The 22,895-nt window shown below is 43.6% G+C and overlaps 1 protein-coding gene across 3 annotated transcripts in view; it reads right to left on the reverse strand.

Annotated features, from left to right (window-relative positions):
- Positions 1–20,201, reverse strand: part of LOC149307163 (paired amphipathic helix protein Sin3a) — a 37,880-nt gene extending 17,679 nt beyond the window's left edge. For all 3 annotated transcript variants that reach the window (XM_089538456.1, XM_089538454.1, XM_089538453.1), the window contains exons 1-7: positions 19,973–20,201; positions 8,564–8,785; positions 7,812–7,988; positions 4,069–4,175; positions 2,815–3,097; positions 958–1,206; positions 182–334 (exon numbers count right to left, since the gene is read on the reverse strand). In XM_089538456.1, the coding sequence (XP_089394582.1) occupies positions 182–334; positions 958–1,206; positions 2,815–3,097; positions 4,069–4,175; positions 7,812–7,988; positions 8,564–8,752 (1,158 nt within the window). In that variant the 5' untranslated portion in view covers positions 8,753–8,785; positions 19,973–20,201. The remainder of the gene's footprint in view (positions 1–181; positions 335–957; positions 1,207–2,814; positions 3,098–4,068; positions 4,176–7,811; positions 7,989–8,563; positions 8,786–19,972) is intronic.
- Between the last annotated feature and the right edge of the window lie 2,694 nt (positions 20,202–22,895).

Here is a 22,895-nt window from a genome sequence, read left to right on the forward strand (position 1 = left end):
ACAAACATGAAATCATGAGATACTCCACTCTGATGCATGTATATCCTCAATACTAAGGTCAGTGAGCCCATAAACCTGTTTCATATAAGCTACACAGTGGAGTAAGAACCTTGCAGAATAACACAGGTACCACACTGTTTGTTGCTCTTTAAATAAGCAATAACATTCAGAATAAACTCACAACAGAGCTATTTGCATCAGGCAGGAACTGTCCAAATTCTGAGAGCAGATCTTCCTGGTTCTTGAAGAGACGAGCCACCTGGGCATAGACTTCCTGCTCAGTCAATGCTGGTGTGTAGTTACCTCCTGCTTCCTTGGCATTTCGCTGCTCTTTCTGTCATGAGATAGAAGAGAATGTTCAAGAAAAATGTAAGAAATATAGCAATATTTGTTGTTGTTGTTGTTATTACAGTTTATTTCTATAGCACTGTTTAAAAGAAATAAATCATGGCATCCAAGTGTGAGTGCTCAAGGAGAAGAGCACCAAATGACAAAGAGGATACCAGAGAAATGTTGTAACTGGTTTTCAAACAGCGCTGATGAAAACATCTTGGCCTTATACTATACTAAATAGACTGAAGCAAAAGCAAAACTGAGCCAGTAGTATTAACAAACAGTAACCAGCCCATTGGTTATGTCCCCTAGTTGTCCAATTATAATCTTCTTCTGCTTCACATGTTCACATTTGTCAAAATTAAAACTAAACAAGCTTCATTTATATACCGCTTCATACCGCCTAAGCAGTGTCTAAGTGGTTTATAACTGCAAGCTAATTTGCCCCCAACAATCTGGGTACTCATTTTAGTGACCTCGGAAAGATGCAAGCCTGAGTCAAGCTTGAGCCCTTTTGCTGGTCTTGAACTCTCAACCTTGTGGTTTTGAGTGAGTGGCTGCAGTGCAGGCATTTAACCACTGCGCCACCAAATGCATAAAACTTAAAAACAATTTTCTACTTACCTGATAGGTGTGAAGGATCTCCAAGAAAGCCTTGTAAATATCTGGCTGCCCCTGGAAACGATTCTTGATTTTGTTAACATAGTTGATGGCATGATTAAACTCAACTGGCTGATTATTCTGGAGGGACGGCGTGGTTCCAAGTGAGATTGTCACAGGCGTATGGGGCTGCACAGGTGGAGAACGAGGGGATGCGTAGGGGATTGGGGGAGTCTGTTGGCTGGTTGGTGTATGTGCCTGCAGCTGGGAAGGCTGAGAAAAAGAAAACAGACATTTGCTTATAGAGTTACATGAGGGATGGGGAGTAGATCCAAAAATGTTGCAATCATCATGGCCAAAAGTGCTGTGATGTTACCTCACAAAAACAGAAACCTGGGTCCTGTTCATTCAACAAGGTATTTTTTAAAACCACAGTTCTGATGTTTACTCAGAAGTAAATCCCACTATGTTCAATAGGATGTGCTTCCTAATAAATGGAATTAAAGCCTTGCACAAATCACACAATATTAGATAAGAGCAGCATCCAATCTGCTTTAGTACAGCAATTCTAGAAAAGGATGGGAGTCCCTTTCTCTCTTTTCTCATTCTGCTCAGCCTCAAACTATTTAATGATTTAATTTTAGGGGGAAGGAATGAAAAAAAAATCATATGTATCTACAGTGCATTTTATCTTTTACACATCCGCTTAGCCAGACTTTCCAACATCATCAATGATCACCAAATCAACTAAAGGCCTCTGAGGAAAGGTGGTTTCCAATATTCATCCCAGCCTCCCTCCCCCCCAAGGCTCATATGATGTCTTCCACCAATTAAATAACATCCCTTTCCCCAAGAGTTTTGTCTGGCTTGTTTTATAGAAGACCTTTAAACACTCTCATGTTCTGTCAAGCCCTTTGGGGGACAATTACTTTATTTCACTGTTGCGGATTGCACTTTTACTGCAGATTTAATTGTTGACTACATCTGGGAACCAAAGAACCACGAGTCTGCTTTTATGCATGTGGTAAGACTTTCTAAGCTCCATACCATCTATCCCTGTCACCCAGCTGCTGAGGAAAAGCTGATCCCGCCAAAGTGGTATATGATGAGGTGCTGAGACTGTACTCAGAATTGAAAAACCGCACATTAACTGCCACCATATAGAATAATTTAGATCAAGGATCAGAGCTTGGAAGAGCAATATTTTGGTCTCTTACTACTGGAATCCTCTAGCCAACATGGTGAAAGGACTCTGGCAGGTATACTCCAAAATAGGAGTCTTTCTGTGCATTACCAGATGGCAATTTGTGGTCCTCCATTATTAGATTCTAACAACCATCAGCCCCAGCCAGCACAGCCAATTATCAGGATAACAGAGACTGTAGACCAGCAATTAGAGAGCCACAGCTTCATGACTTGATTTAGACTGTGCACAGTTTGGTTTAAGGACTACAAACTATTATACAATTGAAGAAAAGCAAAAGTTCACTTAGTCAGCTCTTTCACCAAAGGCAGCATCCCTCCACTGGCAATCCATTCACATAAATACATCATGTCCAACTAGGGAAAGCCGCAAAGCAGAAATAAGATACTTCTACGCAAATAACTTGTGAAGCAGTAAGTTCCCAAGACATTTCAGTGTCCGAGGAGGAAAATCCAAGCTGGTATCCTGTACTCACATACAGCTCCTATTCAATTGTTGTGGACCTTGAACAAACCTTGCTGGTGGATGGTGCCCCTTGTGTCACCTATCTAGCTCCAAAATCTGGCAACTCTATCATTAACGACATCCCAAAACAACACAGAGGGCCTTTCTGTGAATACAAGCAATACACATTCCTGCTTCCAAACGCATGACTACCATTTTGACTGTGCCTTTACCTTGCTGATCTTGGCAGGTGGTGGTTGTGGTGCTGGCTGGGCTGGAGTGGGAGCAGACTGTGCCGACGGCTGAGACGGATGCTGTGGCTGGGGTTGTGGCTGAGGTTGGAGGCCATGAGCTGGGATCTGATGAACCTGCCCCGGCGTTGTTACATTCACCATGTCGTTAGTCTGCACTTCAATTTTGTAGCCAGGGGGCAAGAAAGTGTTGAAACCCATGATCAAATCAGGGTGGCCTTTGAAGAGCTGGGACACACGGCTGATCACTCCCGGAGTGTCAATACTATATGGGGGGAAAACAAAGAGGAAATAGAAAGAGTAAGATCACCTCTCCTCTTGAGGAATGTCACTCTTTCCTGACATGCATAAAAACACATCATGATACTACTTTTAAAGGTCTGTAACCCAGCTGGTTAATGTAAGCAAGCATTTTATTTGCTTTTAATCTTACATCTTATGGATGTTTTCCACTGTTCTTTTATTCTTACTTTTGTGAATAGTTTAATTCTATTTTAAATGAACTAAATCTTGTCATAAATATTCTAACTTGTTCATTTCTGATGTTTTAACTATTTATGGTATAGTGGTTTGAGCATAGGATTAGAACTCTACAGGTAAAGTTAAAGGTAAAGGTAGTCTCTTGACATGAACGTGTAGTGGTAACCAACTGTAGGGGGCGGTGCTCATCTCCATTTCTAAGCTGAAGAGACAGTGTTGTTCAAGGACGAATCTGGTGGTCATGCAGCCAGCATGACAGCACTGAATGCTGTTACCTTCCCACCAAAGTGGTACTTATTTATCTACTGGCATTTGCAGGCTTTCGAACTGCAAGGTTGGCAGAAGCTGGGACTAGTGATGGGAGCTCACTCCATCATGCAGTACTTGGGCCTCCAACTGCCAACCTTCTGATCTTCCAGTTGTCAGAAGTGACATCTTAACCACTAAGCCACTGCATCCCCTCTGGAGACGAGGGTTCAATTCCCAGCTTAGCCATGGAAACTCACTGGGTGACCTTGGCCAAGTCACACTCTTTCAGAGGATAGCAATGGCAAATTAGTGCCATTGGAAGTTGGAAAGGACTTGAAGGCACACAACAACAACAACGGAAATAAGGAGAAAGAGAGAGAGGGGGGTGCAACAGATAGGCACAGAGGACTGGACTTAAACTTTGGAAGGAAAAATGGAAAAGTTCAAACATGTGATAGCACTTGAAACCTGATGATATCACACAGCTCAAAAAACCATTTGTTATACCTTTGAGATTTGAACTCCTTCATTATGTCCAAGAAGTCATTGTAAACTTGAGGCTGGCTACCAAATTGCAACTTCACTTGGTCAAGGTAGGAGAGCGCATCTTCCACCTAAGGACAAATCAGACAAACTCAAATGCATCTTTTTCATGCAGTGACTCATCCCCAATCTTGCATATGAAAATCCTCGCCTTGGGCATAAAACCGTAGCCTGTTAGCAAGCATATGCGTAATGTCAGGTTACCCCCATGAACAACAATCCTGTACTATCCACAAAACTCTTAAGCAATACAATAGCACTCTCAGACAGACAGAAACAAGTGCTGCTGCATCCCAATGGAGAGGAACACAATGGGACAGAATGACAGACTTCTATCTGTGTGTAGAGAGACCTTGAAGCACCTTTCAGACTAATTGAAAGAAAGAAATTGGCAGCATGAGCTTTTGTAGACTTAGTCTACTTCCTTAGATGCATTTGGTGGAATGGAAGCCAGGTACAGACATAGACTGTATATCCCACTGGTATGTGAGGATGTCAGTACAAATTACAAATCCTTTGTATATGGAAATGAAGTTGCAGGCCCAATTTTAAAGATGGTCATTAGTGCACAAAGACACAGGAAACTGGTCTTTATTCCTGGAGATGAAGTGGCAGATCCAGTTTTGCAATGGGACTACAGTACATTCATTGCCTCACCACATGCTAGTTCCATTCCTAAACTGGATCTGCCACTTCATCTCCATGCACAAAGACCAGTTTCCTATGTATTTGTGCACTAACGACCATCGTTAAAATTGGATCTGCAACTTTATGTTCAGCTCATGCTCATGCTGCCAATTTCTTTCTTTCAGTTAGTCTCAAAGGTGCTACAAGATCTCTCTACTTACTGATTCTACAGACTAATAGAACTATATTTTAGACGTCTATCTGTTCTGTCTATCTGTTCTGTATTAACCGTGATAAGCATGATGCTTCTTAACTGTGTATTTTGCTGTTGGTGTTTCCCCCTCCCCCCAAAAAGCGGCACATTTCAAGGTGATATAGGTTCTTTTTTCCACAAGAGTGCTATGCCAGCAGTTGAACCATCTTGAGGGATAGTTCACAGATGCAATATCTGGAATATTCCTTTGCGTGTAAATATATTAGATTACAACTTTCTCCCTCAGACTAAGTCAAATAGGCTGCATTTTCAGCCAAGATGAAAAACCACTGCTGCGTTTCCATTTCAGCAGCAGCAGGAAGGAGCGAGTGTTTCCTCAGATTTATAGCTGGGTGCAGAACATTTCTCCAAAGCTCATTGATGGAAATTTTTGTTCAAGAATCAGAGGGATTCTGCATTCCCATTCCTTTTTCTGGGCCAAAAGAACAAAATGTTTAAAGGCCACTTTCAACAAAGATATTTCAGCTTGGATCCTAAAAGCGGCACTTGTTGCAATGCTGTTGTGACTTAAACAAGAAGCAGTATTTTGTAAAAAAATATTTCTGATCCAAAGGAACCAATTTCATAGAGTGGAAATATAAATACACACTATATACACACACACACTCAAATTCCTAGGTGACTAAGCACTGAGGAGTCTGCAGTTTTCCCAGCTCAGGACATACAGGTTGTTGATGTCAGTATCCATGGAGACTGTACAACTGTGGCTTTGAAAAACATCAACATTAAATATTATCTTTCAAAAGACCTTGTTCATGCAATCCCCCCCCCATTTTATGCCATTACAGTAAAAGCATTTTTTCAAGGCATGTAAAGTACACTTGTATCTGCACAGTACACTCACTTCCTGCAACTGATCTCAATTCAACTGCTCTAGTGATTGACGGCATTCTTTTCCCTGAGAGGCACTATTGCAAATCTTCTAACAACAGAACAGTTCTCACTTCAACAGATTTCTGTCTTTTATGCCCACTCAGATCAAGCTCAAAAAACCACCACCAACAAAAGGTGATTAGATGTTTAGGTGCCTCAAACATAACTCTCTAGAAGTGATCAATCGCTTCCCAAGCTGTTAATAGCAGGCAAGTAGTCATTTACTCTGCTTCGCTTGAGGTGTGGAGTGTGTGTCAAGTTCATTGCTAAAATTGTTTTCCTACCCAAAAAAAAATTGTCACAAAGTTATGAACTCTACAGGAAAGTGGTTTCAGTAGCTCATGGGCTGAAATATATATATATATATATATACACACACACACACACACACACACACATATATATATATCACACAAGGCAGTTTTACAAGATTAAGGCAACACACCAGGGCCAAGAGAGCTACAAAACTTTCACAAAGCCATTCTCACTAAGCCTGGCATCAACTGAACCTGCAACAGAAAGTAAATACAGGACAAAGAAAACACCACAATGATGTATGAATATATCTGCACAAAAGCAGTTACCTTCTGAGTACAAAAACATACAGAAAGGATGACTGAAAGAAGTCAACGTTCACACACATTCAGGGCATTCACAAATTCATTCACCAAAGACAACTAACTCTAGTGAAAAGAACACCTTACAGTCACTCACAGGTTCTCATTTCCACCACAGTTGGGAGAAAGTTAGCAGTAGAGCCCTTCCCACTGTTTCTAGCATTTTCCAAATTGAAGTGTAGATGAGAAAAATGTCTACTCATTCCCTGACTCTTCTATATATGTCACCAGAGAGTCTGGGCTTTTGCTTGTTTGCCCTGACTTTTGTAGAATGTCAGAAATTTGAAGATAGACTTCAACCTCTGACCTCAGCATATGCAAAGGAAGACCTGTTCCTTGAGCCCTAAGCCAAAAGAAGGCTTGGAGAAGGAACAGGAACTTCCCTCTATTACTAATGTTGTCCAAAGGGTCAATGTAACTGAAAAAATAAATCTGCTTTTACCACAGTATAGAGAGAAACATAAGCTGGTTAGTAAGGCAAGCCAATGTATGAGGACAGCTGTAACTTGTGAGTGCACATAAGATGGGGTCTGTGATAGAGAGTTTGCAAAATTCACATTATGAACGTTCAACTGAAAGCTCAACCAGGAGGCCACTCAATTCATTTTCTATAAACTTTTTAAAAAGGCTGTCAGGACTGCAGAACTTTAGTACACAAATGACCTAAAGCTTATTGGACTGCTGTCCCTTCCTGTTGTGCCTGAGGTGAGTGGGTACAACTTTTGATCAAACAATGACATTTCTGCATAACAGAAACAGTAAAACTATGTTCGGACACACAAGGGGGGGAATTTGGAATATACATTTGTAAATGTGGATTTTAGCGTGTTGTAAGCCGCTTTGATTGTCCTGTCACAGAAAGGTGGGATATAAATAAAAGTTTAATTTTTATTATTTTATTTATATAAGCACCAAAGCAAGAAACAAAGGAGATACAAGCCTTCACAGAACCAAACTTTTGTGTTTTATCAAGCAATTAACAGACTAGGTATTGCATCTTATTTCTGTTACTCTTCAAAATGAGCACCATGGCTTACTTAGGCCCACTAGTCAAGAGCCAGCCTTCAGGAATAGTTCTGCAGCAGAATATAAATGCAACTCTTCAGAAGTCGTTCCCAAACCTGCAGAAGAAGTCTCACATGTCTGTTGCACACCACATTTAGAGATGTCCCTCCTCTCGGTCCCAGCATTATTGGCTAAGTGCCCATAAAGTACAGAGGGGGAAAACTCACTTGAGCCAATAACAGCCTGTATATGAAGTAGAGCAATTTTAAGAAGAGCATGTAGCATTTAAAGAAAAATATCTCAGGTCTTACCTTCAGTCTCTGGAACTGCTGTTGCCCCTGCACTGGTGCCGCAGGAGGGGTTGGGTGAGTGTGACTCTGTACCACCTGGCTTCCATGAGGCTGGACTGGTGTGGTGTGGTGATGCCCGCTATGAACAGCGGCTAGAGCTGGACCATGACTGCTGGAACTTTGTGGCACAGCTGACACCTGGGAAGATGAGTCAGGACAAAGTGCTGAGGTTAGTTCACACATTTGCAAACACAATGAAAACTTTGATTGCCTTCCATTACACAAGCACTGGTGCTAAGAAACCACCCCTAACTTTATGACTATACTTGATGAAGCATCCTTGGTGATCTAACCTAGAACTTTGCTGCCAAGTGTACACCTGAGAAAGCCTCGCTTGTTCTTCTGTAGGTGGGTTCTGATCACTGATGTGTCTAAAATAAACAGCATAATCTGTGCTGCATCAGTGTACCGAGTCTCCACAGTTTGGCTTAGGAGCATCACAGCTATAAACACATTACCTATGCTGGTACAAGCATCCTCATACTAATAGTGCAAACATACAACTAACAATGGGAGTTAACTGTGCAGTAAATCTGCACCAGGCTGTATTGTAAGGCAATGTGCTTCAAACTGTTAGAAAATTTCAAGTGTGAGTGTAAAAAGTTTCTTTCTCATGTACAGAATAAAACAGCAAGTGAGGACTATTGTCCACAAAACTTGTGAGCCTACTCAGTTCCTTGAAGGATGCAACTGAAACAGTTCAGCAATTCTACCTGGTAGCTAGGGGTGACAGAGTACTGGATTCCAGTAGCAGACTGCATGGTCTCTGAAACGGATTCATATACAGGAGGCGCTGGAGCAAGCACACGATGCTGGTGTTGGAAGGGCTCTGTGTTGCTGGCAATACGCCTCTGCTGTGGCACGTACACAGGTGACTCCTGTTCATCCAATCGCCGCTTCATTCTGAATTCATGCTCAGGGAAGCACTACAAGATCTATTAAGAAAGAGAAATGGGCAAACAAGGGCAAATAATCATTACCCTAGTATCTTAACCATCAGATCTATCTCAAGACATCATGGAGACAAGACCACAAAGAAGGATCCTGGTTACCTACCTGAATTTAAACAGTGCTGCTTAAGGAAAACAACTGCAGACAGTAAAACATGGCTAGAATTTAGGTTTACCCTAAACATATCATTATAAACTGCAAAGAAATGGGTGTCTTCAAAATCAAAACTATCGCAAAATATTAAATCATACAATAAGCACAAAGCCCTACAGAGGAGCAGGTTCAAATCCCCACTTAGGCAGCCAAGTGCTCTTGGCTGATTATTCTTTTCAGCTCATATACTTCATAGAGTACAGTATTTCTTTCAAGACCCAAGAAACATCAGACTACATGATGTGTTTGAAAACACTTTGCATACACTACTATGGCAATTCTGACAACATTCCCATAAGGTAGGCCAACTTTAACACTGTCACTCTGCAGATGTACAGTCAAAGCAAAAAGATTATTATTAGTGTACCTAAAGCAACTTATGAGAGTTTCTGCCAGCGGTGAGAACTGAACTTGAAAGGTCTCAGCTTGCATTTTTTAGCAATACTATTATAGTAGTCACTCACCCAACTGTAAGAACCAGCCCCAGGTGACTAGGCAAAAGCTGGGGTGGTTGCAGGTTGTCCCTTAAAGCCGCTGATGACAGGGCAGATGTGCAAAGCTGGCCAAAAAACTACCTAATGCTTTTTATACTATTCTGGAAAGAAGACAAGGTTTTCTTGAATGCTTCACAACCATGCGCGCCCCGTGCACAACACTTAGAAGTGGCAGAACGAAGCTATTACAGACCATCTTTAAATATCTTGCCTGACACAATAAATCTGTCTGGAACGGCTATGGATGTGGAAGCTGTATTTAGCCCTTCATGCTTTTAATTTAGAACCCTAGAAACCATAGTGATCTCCCAGTGTCTTTCTCAATGTAAGGCCAGAGACCAATCATTTGTGAACAATAAAATATTTTACCCTATTTTTAAGAATAGGGTAGAATATACATCCAGTACTTCTGCTTGCAAGACTAATTAATCCTCTGCCATAAAAATTAGTGCACATTTTCTTTTTCTTTCTATTTAAATTTATTAAAGAACAATGGTCAGATACATCAACACATCTGGATCTAATACGTATTCTGTTATGGAACACATATAATATCTTTTTTTAATACCTACAAATACTCCTTTGAGAGAACCAGCTTTGTATAGTGATTTGAGTGTTGGACTAGGACTATGAGAGACCAGGGTTCAAATCTGCACTCGGGAAACCATCTGGGTAATCTTGGGCAAGCCATACTCTCTCAGCCTCAGAGAACGGCAATGGCAAAAGTCCTCTGAACAAATCCTGCCAAGAGAATGCCATGGTGGGTTTGCCTTAAGGTCAGAAATGACTTGAAGGCACACAAAATAATAATAATAATAATTATTATTATTATTTTCTTATATTCCGCCTTTCTCCCAATACAAGACTTAAGGCAGCACTCCTGGGAGAAGCATGACGGATTGGTCTTATTGGGAATTCTTCACACATTTCTATTACGTCCAAGACTGACCATTCAACACTAAGAACAAAAACAAAATGGTGCTATCTCAGCCGCAGTTACAGAGCTTTTCAGAGAATGAATACTGAGTATAGACAAATAACATTGCTTTCTCCAGGTCGCAGCAACTGGCATTGTACTACTAGTCTTTTCAAACTCCTCCACTTTACTTAATTAGTTACTTTTTGTTCACTCATGATTGAGTAGAGTAGACTGAAGTCTACAAAAGCTCATGCTGCCAACTTCTTTTTTTCAGTTAGTCTCAAAGGTGCTACAAGATCCAGAGATAAGTGACATTTGGTGTGTATTAAAATAGAAGAGGACAAACAAGTTTCCAATTGTCCTTTTTACAGTCAAGAGCAAGTGTGAATTTGAGTCTTTGTAAGAGAAGGGGACTGATAAAGAGCACCCAAGTAGGACAAGTATCTTAAAACTTCAATGATATGATAGAATTCACCGCTATGATCTTTAAAATAGCGGTATATAAATAAAACAAATTATTAAATTATTAAATCAAAGATATAGCCATGTTAGTCCATAGAATCAGTAGGTAGCACCTTTGAGACTAACTGAAAGAAAGAATTGGCAGCATGAGCTTTCACAGACTGAAGTCTATGAAAACTCATGCTGCCAACTTCTTTCTTTTAGGGCCCGAACAGACAGACCAAAATAAAGCTGCTTCAGGTTACTTTGGAGGTATGCTGTTTGAATGATGCATGCATTCGAAGAGCTTGGAAACCACACCAAAACCACGTTCCAGTCCTAAGGACTGTAGCATAGCTTTGGCGCAACTTCTGGCCTCTTAGGACGCATGCATCATTTAAACAGCATACCTCCAAAGTGACCCCAAGCAGCTTTATTCTGGCCTGTCTGTTCAGGCCCTTAGTTAGTCTCAAAGGTGCTACAAGATCACTTCAATGATGAGAGTTTAATGTTATGTATACACTGCATACTCCTATTCCACAGCCTAGACTTCCATAAATACCTGGAGTCTGGCCTAACTTCCTCGATCTAAGAGTACACATCCCTCAGGAGGTTGAAAAAAGCCTCAGTTATTAGGTCTAGTATCAATATATAGTATAATTTCAACAGCCAGTATGGTGCAGTGATTTGAGCTACAGACTATAATTCTGGGGTAACAAAATTCAAATCCCCCAATAGCTTTGGAAACCTTTTGGGCCTCAGAGGAAGGTAATGGCAAACCCCTCTGAACAAATCTTGCCAAGACAACTTTGCCACAGGTTCACCTTAGGGTTGCCCTAAGTAGGAAATGACTCAATGGCACGCACAACATTTAAATGATGCTCCTGTGCATTGTTCCTCCCCTCCCACACACTTACATTTCCTTCCACATCAAGGAGAACACATGCTGCTGAGTTGCCCAAAGGTTTGGCAAGGTCAGACAGCTGCTGTAACCGACACCATTCGAAGGGATTATGTAGTCATTTTCCCTCTCTTTCAGAATGATGAACAAAATACTTCTTAAAGCAGCATTTTAAAATAGTTCTTACAGACAGTTTACCAGGCTGGCTTGCCAAGGACAAGTCCTGAAACAACTAGACCTTTGGCAAAGCAGGACACCCAGGACAACACACACATCTTCCTCCCAATTAAACACATAAAGTCCTGGGAATTGCTCTTATTTCCACACTGAGCTTTGGTGGGAACAGACTGTCTGAAACTCAGCACAATACAAAGGCCTCTCCAGCCTCCTTGTGCAAAATGTGCAGAAGGTATCGCTGTCACTGTGAACCCAGGAACAAACACAATAGGCGCAAGAGGCCCACTGCTTGTAATCCGCACGCTCCAAGTCCTGCATTAGTATTTACTCACCTCTTCCCCCAAATCTTCTAACAGGTGCAGGAGTAGGGAAGGGTTGGTGGCAAACACAGGCTTGGGTTGGCTACTAGGGAAAGCCAAAATACATGCGCTCCTGAAATTTGCACAAACGCAAGTATCGTAGGCTCCAAGATCAAAAATCCGTAGCATTACGGATGACAACCCTTAGTAAGTAATGTTGATTCAATTTGGAAATTTCTTGCAACGGTATATTCAAGGATGTGTAATTTACCAGGATGGAGAAACATGTACAAGTTGACTATCCATTATCTGAAATGCTTGGGACCAGAAGTGTTTTGGATTCTGGAGTATTTGCATATACAGTGGACTCTTCTCATCCACTGAGGTTCAGTTCCAGACTCCCCAGGGGACTGGTTTCTCACACTCACTTTCCTCCCTTTTTAAACACTAGGCATATGTGTGCCTTCAAGAAATTTCTGACTCGTGGTGACCCTATCACATGGTTTTCCTTGCAAGAAGTGTTGGGGGGGGGTGCCTTCCTGTGAGTCTGAGTCTGACTTGTCCGCATGGATGGAGGTCATCCAATGGGTTTCAATGGCCAAATGGGGATTCAAACCCTGGTCATTCAATGGGCTTCCATGGCCAAGTGGGGATTCAAACCCTGGTCACTCAATGAGTTTCAATGGCCAAGTGGGGATTTAAACCCTAATCACATAATGGGTTTCAATGGTCAAGTGGGAATTCAAACCCTGATCACTCAATGGGTTTCAATGGCCAAATGGGGATTCAAACTCTGGTCACCCATGGGATTTCCATAGCTGAGCGGGGATGCAAACCTGCACCATTCTGGAGCCAAGTATATATAAATATATAAATATAAATAATTAAAATAAAATATAAAAGGTGGCAAACTGGTTGACACTGCATTTTAGAAGAACTGCAACAACCATGGGATAACAAGTAATTACAGAGGGAGAGAGGGTGGATGGATGGGACGTATTATCCCAGAGGTTAGACACAACTTTATTCCATCCTGTCTATAAGGATAAGATTTTGTAATGCAAAGATGTTCTGCACTGACTACTACAGTGTTCTATATAAAGGTTTTGTTGTTTTACAATGTCACCTTGAGTCCCATTTTGTTCGAAAAGATGGGTATAAATTGAATAAACAAAAACTTAATAAATGTCTCTGCTCGCATAGATTGAGTCGGATCGACAACTCGCCTCTGGCTGCTGACTGCTTTATTTGTTAAATAGAAAATACTGTATGTCTGAGAACATGAAGCACTTCACTTCCAGGATGCTAATCCCCCAATTTAAAACTTAAAACCACGGATCTGATTACTAAATGAAATGTTGAAAACCTAAACGGAAGGAAGCATATAGCATGGAGCAAACCAATCTTCCTCTTATGTGGGCAGGGCTACTTGTGCTCTACGTGCAAGTTCCTTCTCTCCCCATATTCCCTGAAGGAGACTTACACCGAAGCAGAAGCAATGTGCAGTTTAGGCTGACTGAAGGCGAGCAATCTGTTTCCTGAAAATTCATCTACATAGGATATGCCCTAAGGAAGCATTCCATATCAACAGACGGCTTTGGAAAGATGCTTGCAATGTAAGATTTGCAAAATTACTGTAATAGCAAAAGCACAAAAATCCAGATCTACTGTATCCAGGAAGGATACGCAAACTGCAATCACTGCTGAGATCTATGCACTTGAGGAAAAGGACAGAAATGCAGAAGGGAAAAGGTGTAGCCAATACCACTGTCGATACAACTCACACTAAGCTTAGCATAGAAAGACAAATACAGTATGAGTAGTTATTATCTGAAATTAGCATTCAGGGTGTCACTATATCAAGTAGTACTACAAATCAGCAATCCAATGACAGCGGATTTAACAAGACAAGGGGGGAAATTATACCTCTTCCAGGAGAATCCAGACTGTTTCAGTTGAAAGACACAGAAGTCCAAAACACACTACTGAAATAATCTGTTTTGAGACTGCTTTAATTGCCCTGGCTCAATGTTAGGGAATTCGGGGAACTTAGTTTTGAGAGACATGTAGCCTTCTCTGTCAAAAAGGTGCCACAATAAACTACAGTTCTCGGGATTTCCTAGCACTGAGCTTTAAAGTGGTCTCAAACTGGATTATTTCTGCAGTGTGTTATGAAATTCAAAATGACCTGGATTCAAAATTCAAAATGACCTGAATAGACTAGAAAGCTGGGCCAAAGCTAACAAAATGAATTTGAACATGAAGAAATGCAAGGTATTGCACTTAGGGCGAAAAAAAATGAAATGCAAAGATATAGGATGGGTGACACCTGGCTGAACGAGATTAATACATATGAAAGGGATCTAGGAGTCCAAGTAGACCACAAGTTGAACATGAGTCAACAGTGCAATGCAGCAGCTAACAAGGCCAATGCGATTTTCGGCTGCATCAATAGAAGTATAGTGTCTAGATCAAGGGAAGTAATAGTGCCACCCTATTATGCTCTGGTCAGGCCCCACCTGGAATATTGTGTCCAGTTCTGGGCACCACAATTCAAAAAGGACATTCAGAAACTGGAGCGTGTCCAAAGGAGGGTGACTAAAATGGCGAAGGGTCTGGAAACCATGAAGCCCTATGAGGAACGCCTTAAGGAGCTGGGGATGTTTAGCCTGGAGAAGAGAAGGTTAAGAGGTGATATGATAGCCCTGTTTAAATATTTGAAGAGATGTCATATTGAGGAGGGAGCAAGCTTGTTTTCTGCTGCTCCAGAGACTAGGACCCAGAGCAATGGATGCAAACTGCAGGAAAAGAGATTCCACCTCAACATTAGGAGGAACATCCTAACAGAAAGAGCTGTTCGACAGTGGAACATACTCCCTCGGAGTGTAGTGGAGTCTTCTTGCTTAGAGGTCTTTAAACAGAAGCTGGATGGCCATCAGTTGGGGATGCTTTGATTGAGATTTCCCGCATGGCAGAATGGGATTGGACTGGATGGCCCTAGTGGTCTTTTCCCACTCTAGGATTCTATGAACCAGAGGCTCTCAGAATAAACCCCAGTCTCTCAGAGGAAAGTAACACATATCTTGGAGCTGGGCATTTTCTGCTCTGGCTTGATCACTTCTAAAAGGTCCCAATGCTGGATTAAATCAGAACAGTAATCAAGACAGAAAACTATTCATAAACCCTGTCCATGTGCCAATTTCAACATAGCATTCTTTTTTTCCAAGACTGCATGCTCTACAAGACACGTCACAAACATTCCCTCACTAAACTACGTTTAAAATGTCATTGCTCGAATAGTAATGCCCATTTTGAGACTAACTCAGAGAAATAAGGACTCAGAATAATGAAGGACAGAACATATACGCAGATGAGATGCATACCCAGGACTCCATTATGCTGGATGCCAGGTCAGTGACAATCTCTTGGTGACTGTACTTTTCAAACGAACCTTAAATGAAAGACCGCCTCTTTCATGGGAGATTATGCTTAAGGGGAGAGCCCTTTGCTTTTTGGGGGGGATGCTCTGAGGTGTTTGCTGGTCCTAAATACCACCAAAGCAGAGTGACAAGCGACTGAATTACTTCATTTAAGTCCCAGGGTTTTTTTAAATAGGGGAAAACCTGCTTACACGCTTTCTGTATTTTGAGGGCAATAAATACCAGCAAGGCTTTTATGGGCTATGACATCTTCTGTCACTGAATCCTAGATGCGCAATTTACTTTTTCCAAACTGCTGTAGCTGTAAGTTGCCCAGAGAGCTTATGATATAGCATGGGATATGATTTTAAAAAATGAATCAATCAACAAAGAAAGCAGCTGAGATTCCAGTTAAGGATACAACCTCATCTATGCTGACATGGAAGTACTGAATACACTCGCACAGGACCCCCGTCAATGTTTTTACCTGGGAGGACACCTCTCTAGGAATCTCTAGGTCCTCCAGTGCAACTCTGTGGTCAACATCTGCCAGACACTGACCATAGAATAGCACTGGAAGAGCTACAAAGGCCTAGTGGAGTGTTCTCTCTAGGAATCTCTAGGTCCTCCAGTGCAACTCTGTGGTCAACATCTGCCAGACACTGACCATAGAATAGCACTGGAAGAGCTACAAAGGCCTAATGGAGTGTTCTCTCTAGGAATCTCTAGATCTTTCAGTGCAACTTTTGGTTAAAGTTGGCCACAGAGTTGCGCTGGAGGACCTAGACATTCCTAGAGGTAATGCATCCATGAATAATCAAAGCCGCGAATGTGGAGGAACGAGTGCACACTTATGTATAATGGTGATACATTTCAACATCGCTTTAACTGCCATGGGCTCAACGCTATGGATTCCTGGGATGTGTAGTTTGTTGTGACACCAGGAATCTCTCGACAGGGAAGGTTAAATGTCTCACACAGCTACAAATCCCAAGATGCCACAGCATTGAGCCATGGCAGTTAAAAGCCGTGTCGAATGCATTATTCCTCCAGTGTAGGTTCAGCACTGGACTACTTGTGTGGTCAGTAATAACTACACAAAGCGTCAAACTGTTCCAGAATCTATTTTAACAGATCAAGAGACTTTTAACTAATCAGGACCATCATCATCATCACAGAGCGATAGCTTTATTTCTTGCTCCTTATGAAACGGCCGGCAGCCGCTCTTTTGAAGCATTGTAACGCAATATGTTCACGAAGCGCCTGTAACAGAAGAGCCACTTTGGTAATTTTATACGTTAATCCCTTGTTTGAGTTTTCAAAAAATAAACTTCCAAGGCTGGGTTGTACTCTCGTTGTAAGGAACTGGTTTGTGAAGCCATTGGAGAGTGCGATAAAGGCAATTATAGTGTTAAAACAGTGGGAATTTGGAGGTTACGGCGTATCGCTTTTATCTGTAGTGAACGGCTACACAAAAGGTTTCTAACAATAGCTCTAGTCTGGACCAACATCCCAAAGCCTGCAATCCTAAATATGCTTATTAGATTCATATTATTGCTTTTCAGGTAGATAAAACCATTTTAAGGATGTTTCTAATATGCTGCAGCAGATGAAGCTTTTAATAGGGACATTGTGTTTCTATTTTGTTAGGTTTTAAACCTATTTTTAAAAACTCCTTCTAACCTGCTTTTCAACCTGGGTTTGCTTGGGGTTTGTGTGTGTGTGTGTAGTTCAGTTGTGTTTTAATTTTCTGGTTCGGTTGTGTCTTAATTTCTGCATTGGAAGTGCTTTTTCTTTTAATGAGGTCCTGTATTTTTTAAACGGTTGCGCACCACATTTAATCCCATGCGGGGGGAAAGGAAGGATGTCAAACAAACAAACAAACAAGCAAACAAACACATGTTGATATCCATGACAGTGAAATGGACACTTGAATGAATGTTAGAGACACGGCAGAGAGGTTTTAAAATGTTTACTCTTCAGTGATTTGGGGGTTCATAATAAATTATGAGGACAGACAGTGTGGTGACTCTGGAGACCCGGGTTCAAATCCTGGCTCAGCCGCACAAACCCACTGGATGACCTTTGGACAAGTCACACTCTCTCGGCCTCTGAAGATGGCAATGGCAAACCTCAGAAACGAATCGAAGGCAGACGACAACAACAAAATAAATTACACTTCCTACTTTGTACACGTTGTATTGTCTTAAAGTGTTTTAAAACGTTTTAAACAGTTTTATCTTTTTTTAAAAAGCGTATTTTACCCTTTTAACAAGCAACCTACAGTGGTCCCTCCACATTCGCTGGGGTTAACTGACCTGGCTCAATGCTAGTTAATCCTGAGAATTGAAATCCATTGTGGCCCCAGAGCTCTCTCTGACAGAGAAGGCTAAACGTCTCACAGAACTACAGTTCCCAGAATTCCCTAGCATTGAGCCAGGGAAGGTAAGGCAGTCTCAAACTGGGCTATTTCCGCAGTGTGTTTCGGCACGTTGTCACTGAGTGGATCTCTCTCAGAGCCAAAACAGAGTGCCTAAATAACCCAGTCTGAGACGGCTTTAACTGCCCCGGCTCACTGCTAGGGAATTCTGGGAACTGTAGTTTTGTGAGACATTTCTCTGACTTTCCTGGCAAATCTATCCCAGAGTCTTCACAGACAGGGTCTGCTCTGAGGCTGAGAGAGTGTGACTTGCTTAGGGTCACCCAATGGGTTTATTGTCATGGCTAAAGTGTGCAAATGCATGTGCAAAAATGACCCCAACCTCACTGCAGCCTAGAGCTCCACCTCCTGTGCTGCAAAGGAAGCAGGGAATCGATAAAAATGGATCACAGAATTTAAACAGCGTCTGTAAAAAGCAGGCAAGGGATGGAGGGCCAGCTGGAGCTGCAACAGCCAGGAAGAACAATTGGGGGAAGGAAGAGGGTGGAGCCAAGTGCAGCCACGCCTACTTCCTCTTCCCTACCATCACTGTCACAGATGGGCGGAGCTATCAGGAGTCCCGCCCACTCCCTCTCACTCGTCTCCAAGGCGACGAAGGGGCGGGGCAAGTAGGCGCCCCGCCCACAATCACCTCCCTATCTCCAAGGCATGAAGGGGCGGAGCCAGAACACCCCACCTCAGTTTTCCTATTTCCAAGGCCAAATAGGGACAGGAGGTGGAGCCAAGCAGGTGCCCCGCCCCTCCAAGGCAGAGGGAGAAGGGGCGGAGCCAAGCAGAGACCAGCCTACCTCTTCATGACCAAAGGAAATGAGAAAGGAGCGTAGCCTAATATAGCTCCGCCTATCTCTTATTCTTTCCCTCACTAGCCTCCTCAGCAAATTGAGAAGGGGCGGGGCAGACATAGCCCCGCCCCTCTCCCGCCCACTCTTATTTACAGCCAAATAGAAAGGGGCAGAGCTAGGTATAACCACGCCCACCCGCTCTTCCCTCCATCTCCATAGCTAGAGTGAGGAAAGGGGCGGAGCCAAGATAACCACACCCAACCCTTCTAGAGAAGAAAAAGGGGCGGAGCCAAGTATAACCCCGCCCTCTCACTCTCCAATCCATCTCCACAGCTGGAGAAAGGGGCGGAGACAAATGCATCCACGCCCACCCGCTCTTTCTCCCTTGTCTTCACAGAAAGGGGAGGGGGAGCCGCGGCGTAGCCTCCTTCGACTCTACTGCCAAAAAGAGAGAAGGGGCGCCACCAAGCGCAGCCACGCCCACACACTCTTCCCATTCGTCCCGTCGCAGAAGGGGCGGGGCCACGAGTAGTCCCGCCCTCCCGATCTCGTCAAATGGAGAAGGAGCGGAGCCAGGGCCACCGCCTCCAACCAAAGAGAAGGGGCAGAACCAAGCATAACCACGCCCGCCTGCCTCGTCAAATGGAGTAAGGGGGCGGAGCCAAGCCTGCCGCCTCCAACCAAAGAGAGAAGGGGCTGAATCAAGTACAACCACGCCCACCTTCGTCCCGTCACGGAAGGGGCGTGGCCACTGCAGGCCCGCCCACCCGCTCCTCCCCCGTCTCCAAGGCCAGAAGGAGAGGAGGAAGGGGGCGGAGCTAAGCGTTGCCCGTAAAGCTCAAGCGAAGGCGGCAAAGAGAGAGGGAGGGATAGAACCGGCGCGAGGGGAGGGCGGGAGGAGTAGGCGGGGCTTGGAGAGAGCAACGAAGCCAGTAATGGGAGTGAAGGCCCAGGATTGGCAGACCGGGAAGGAGCCGAGGAAGCTCCGTAGTTCCTGGGGGGGGGGGGGGGCTCCTTGTTTTTCCCGCTGAGTAAAGAGAGAACGATCCTCGATTCAGGCCCCGCCCCCTTTTCCGCGCATGCGCCCTCGAACAGACACACTCCTCACACACAACCGCCTCCTTCGCCTCTCATGCGCCCTCTCACCTGAGCGCCGTCCTTGCTCCGCTTCCTCCTCCTCATGGGTCGGGGCTTCCCTCCTCAGCTGCTGAGGAAGGGGAAAAAAAACTCCCCTTTCCCCTCTCTTCGAGGCCCGCGGCCTAGTCCTGAGGGAAAGCGGAAGGAGGCAAAGACCAAGCCGGCCAATGGCTCTGAAACGAACCGCCTCAAGACGGCCACAGCCGCCGCTGCCACCGCCGAGCGCTGCCCGCTTCTCTGTTCCCTGGCAAATCCCGCCCCCTCCAATGCCCCGCCGAGGCCTCCCGCGCGCCTATTGGACGCTCCCCACGTCGATCAAACGCTCCACCAATCAGCGTTCACCTCCTACGCTCCTATTGGACGCCCGGCTCCCAGGAAGGGGACGCGAAAGGAGGGTTGTGAGGGGAAAAGGAGAAAAAAAAGAGGCGGGGAGGAAAATGGCCCTCCCGCTCGCCTATTGGGCAAACGGCTAAGGGAAGTGGAACCTCATTGGTCCAAAGAGGTGTCTGTCATTGCTAATGGGCGGAGCTAAAAGGAGAGGAAAGAACTCTAATGGAGCTCCGCCCACCGCCATCCCACACTAAGCCCCGCCCACTTAGGCAGAGGCAAGAAGCCACGCCCCTTTTCCCGGGGAGTGCTTTTGTGGAATGTTTACATCGGCGTTTTGCAAAAGGGAAAAAGGCAATGCAATTCAATCTTTCCTTATTGCAAGGAATGCATGGGAAGGAATCATCCCCAGAACCGTCGGCACACGCTGCATGAAGGATATTTAACCAGGACTTAAGGCTTTTAATTTATTTAAAATGAACCAAAAAACTCATTATGCTAATTATATTGCCCCCCCAAAAAATAATGGCTTTGCAAAGCGTGCATGTTACCATGAGTGCATGCATCTATCCCCCACTTCCGCCTTTGATTCCCGGAAGTTAGGTTAGATAAGTCAAAAACGTAATGCAAAATAAAATAAGAGTGCCCAACAGGTTTCAAAACGCACCCTAAAGCAGACTACTTTCCCCACTTCCATAGAAAATACACACTTTGAAAGATGCATGGAAATATCTTGCAGGGATATTGACCCAGAATAGGAACTTAAAGGCAAAGAGAGAGAGAGTTGGCAAAGAAATCAGAATTTAAACATGCGAAAGGTGCATTGTTTAAGGATTTCAGATGTTCAGAAGGAACTCTTGCAAACAGGCAATCTCTGCCCTTTCCCCCTTCAGTTGCTAGATAGAAAACCGCCCAAACCGCCCTCGGGTGCAATAAATCGCTCTTTAAAAAATGCCAAACCAAAAGGCAAGGCGGCTGTGAGTCAATCAATGGAGCCTTGGCTTTACTCCGAGGCGCAAAGCGCTTGCAACCGTTGAAATTTTCCAGCCACGTGGCCGATTTGCATAGACTTCCTAGGAGGAAGTCCAACAACAAACTACAACTCCCAGGATTCCCCAGCCCTCTCTGAGCGCCAGGGCGGTTGTTAAAGAGGTCTCAACGTGGATCGTCATTCCTGCAATGGGTTTGGGACTAGCAGAGAAGGCTCCAAAATGTCTCACCAAACTACAACTCCCAGGAGTCCCTAGCACTGAGCCCCAGGGCTGTTAAAGCAGGGCCAGGCTGGAGCATTGTGTGTTTTGGGTTGTCAAAAGGAGGACAAAGGCAGCACAAAGGGGGGGAAAGGCCAGGCAAAAGCCAAAAGCACTCATATAAATGGACAGATGTTGCAGCTCCTTTGAGACTCACTGAAAGAAAGAAGTTGGCAGCATGAGCTTTCATAGACTTCGGTCTACTTCCTCAGATGCATTTGGTGCAGTGGAAGCCTATATAAGCCATTGGTATGTGAGGATGCCAATACAAATTGCAAATCCTTTGTGTATGGAAATGAAGTCGCAGGCCCAATTTCAACGATGGTAGGAAACTCAAAGGCGTTGCAAGATGGATGGAGAGTTCCTGCATGGCTGAATGGGGTTGGGCTGGATGGCCTTTCTTGGGGTCTCTTCCAACTCTAGGATTCTGTAATACGCGAGATCTCTCCATGTACTGATTCTATAGACTAACACTGCTATACCTTTGAATTCTACCCTTTTCTTCCTGTTAACTGTCTTCTCTTCGTCCAGCTTTCACAACCGCAGGCAGAAACTGGGGTGTTTTTGGTGCCCTTTACTGTTGCTCCTGTTGTGCGCCTTCAAGTCATTTCCGATACTATTAACAGACCAAACGGGGGAAGAAACTGGAGATGTTGGTAAGGTGCCTTCATTTTGTTGTTTCTGCCCTTAAGTTAAGATGGTATTAAGTAAGGGCAGAAACAACAAACAAAAGCTTGCAACAAGTATATTGTGCATTTCGATCAGCAACCTAAGATATGCAGACACTCAGTATCCACAGATTTATGATCTCCAGATGCAAGCATCCACGGCTTGGGAATATTTAAAATATACATTCAATTTATTTTTACCTTATATAACAATCTCCAATATTGCACTGTTCTAAATATACATAAAACATAGTTTTAAACATACACGTTTTACAATTTGGCTTCCCGTCGTTCATCCAGTTTGTATATAAACCTTTGCCACTTACAAGTCTACCGCAACTCTTTTCTATCTCTTTCGGTGCTGTATTGATCATAGATAACAAATATATATTTCCGGTAATGATTTTAAATTTCATTTTGAAAAGCTCACATATTATAGAATCATAGGCCTGCTACAGACTGCCAAAATAAAGCTGCTTCGGGTCTCTTTGGAGATATGCTATTTAAATGATGCATGGGTCCTAAGAATCCGGAAGCTGCACCAAAGCTGCCCTCCAGTGCTTAGGAGTGGAGTGTGGCTTTGGCGCGACCTCCGGACTCTTAGGACCCATGCGTCATTTAAATAGCATACCTCCAAAGAGACCTGAAGCAGCTTTATTTTGGCAGCCTGTAACAGGCCATAGAGTT

The sequence above is a fragment of the Sceloporus occidentalis genome, unplaced genomic scaffold (assembly GCF_023333645.1).
Source record: "Sceloporus occidentalis isolate IW3139 unplaced genomic scaffold, rSceOcc1.0.p SCAF_9, whole genome shotgun sequence".
Taxonomy (NCBI): Eukaryota; Metazoa; Chordata; class Lepidosauria; order Squamata; family Phrynosomatidae; genus Sceloporus; species Sceloporus occidentalis.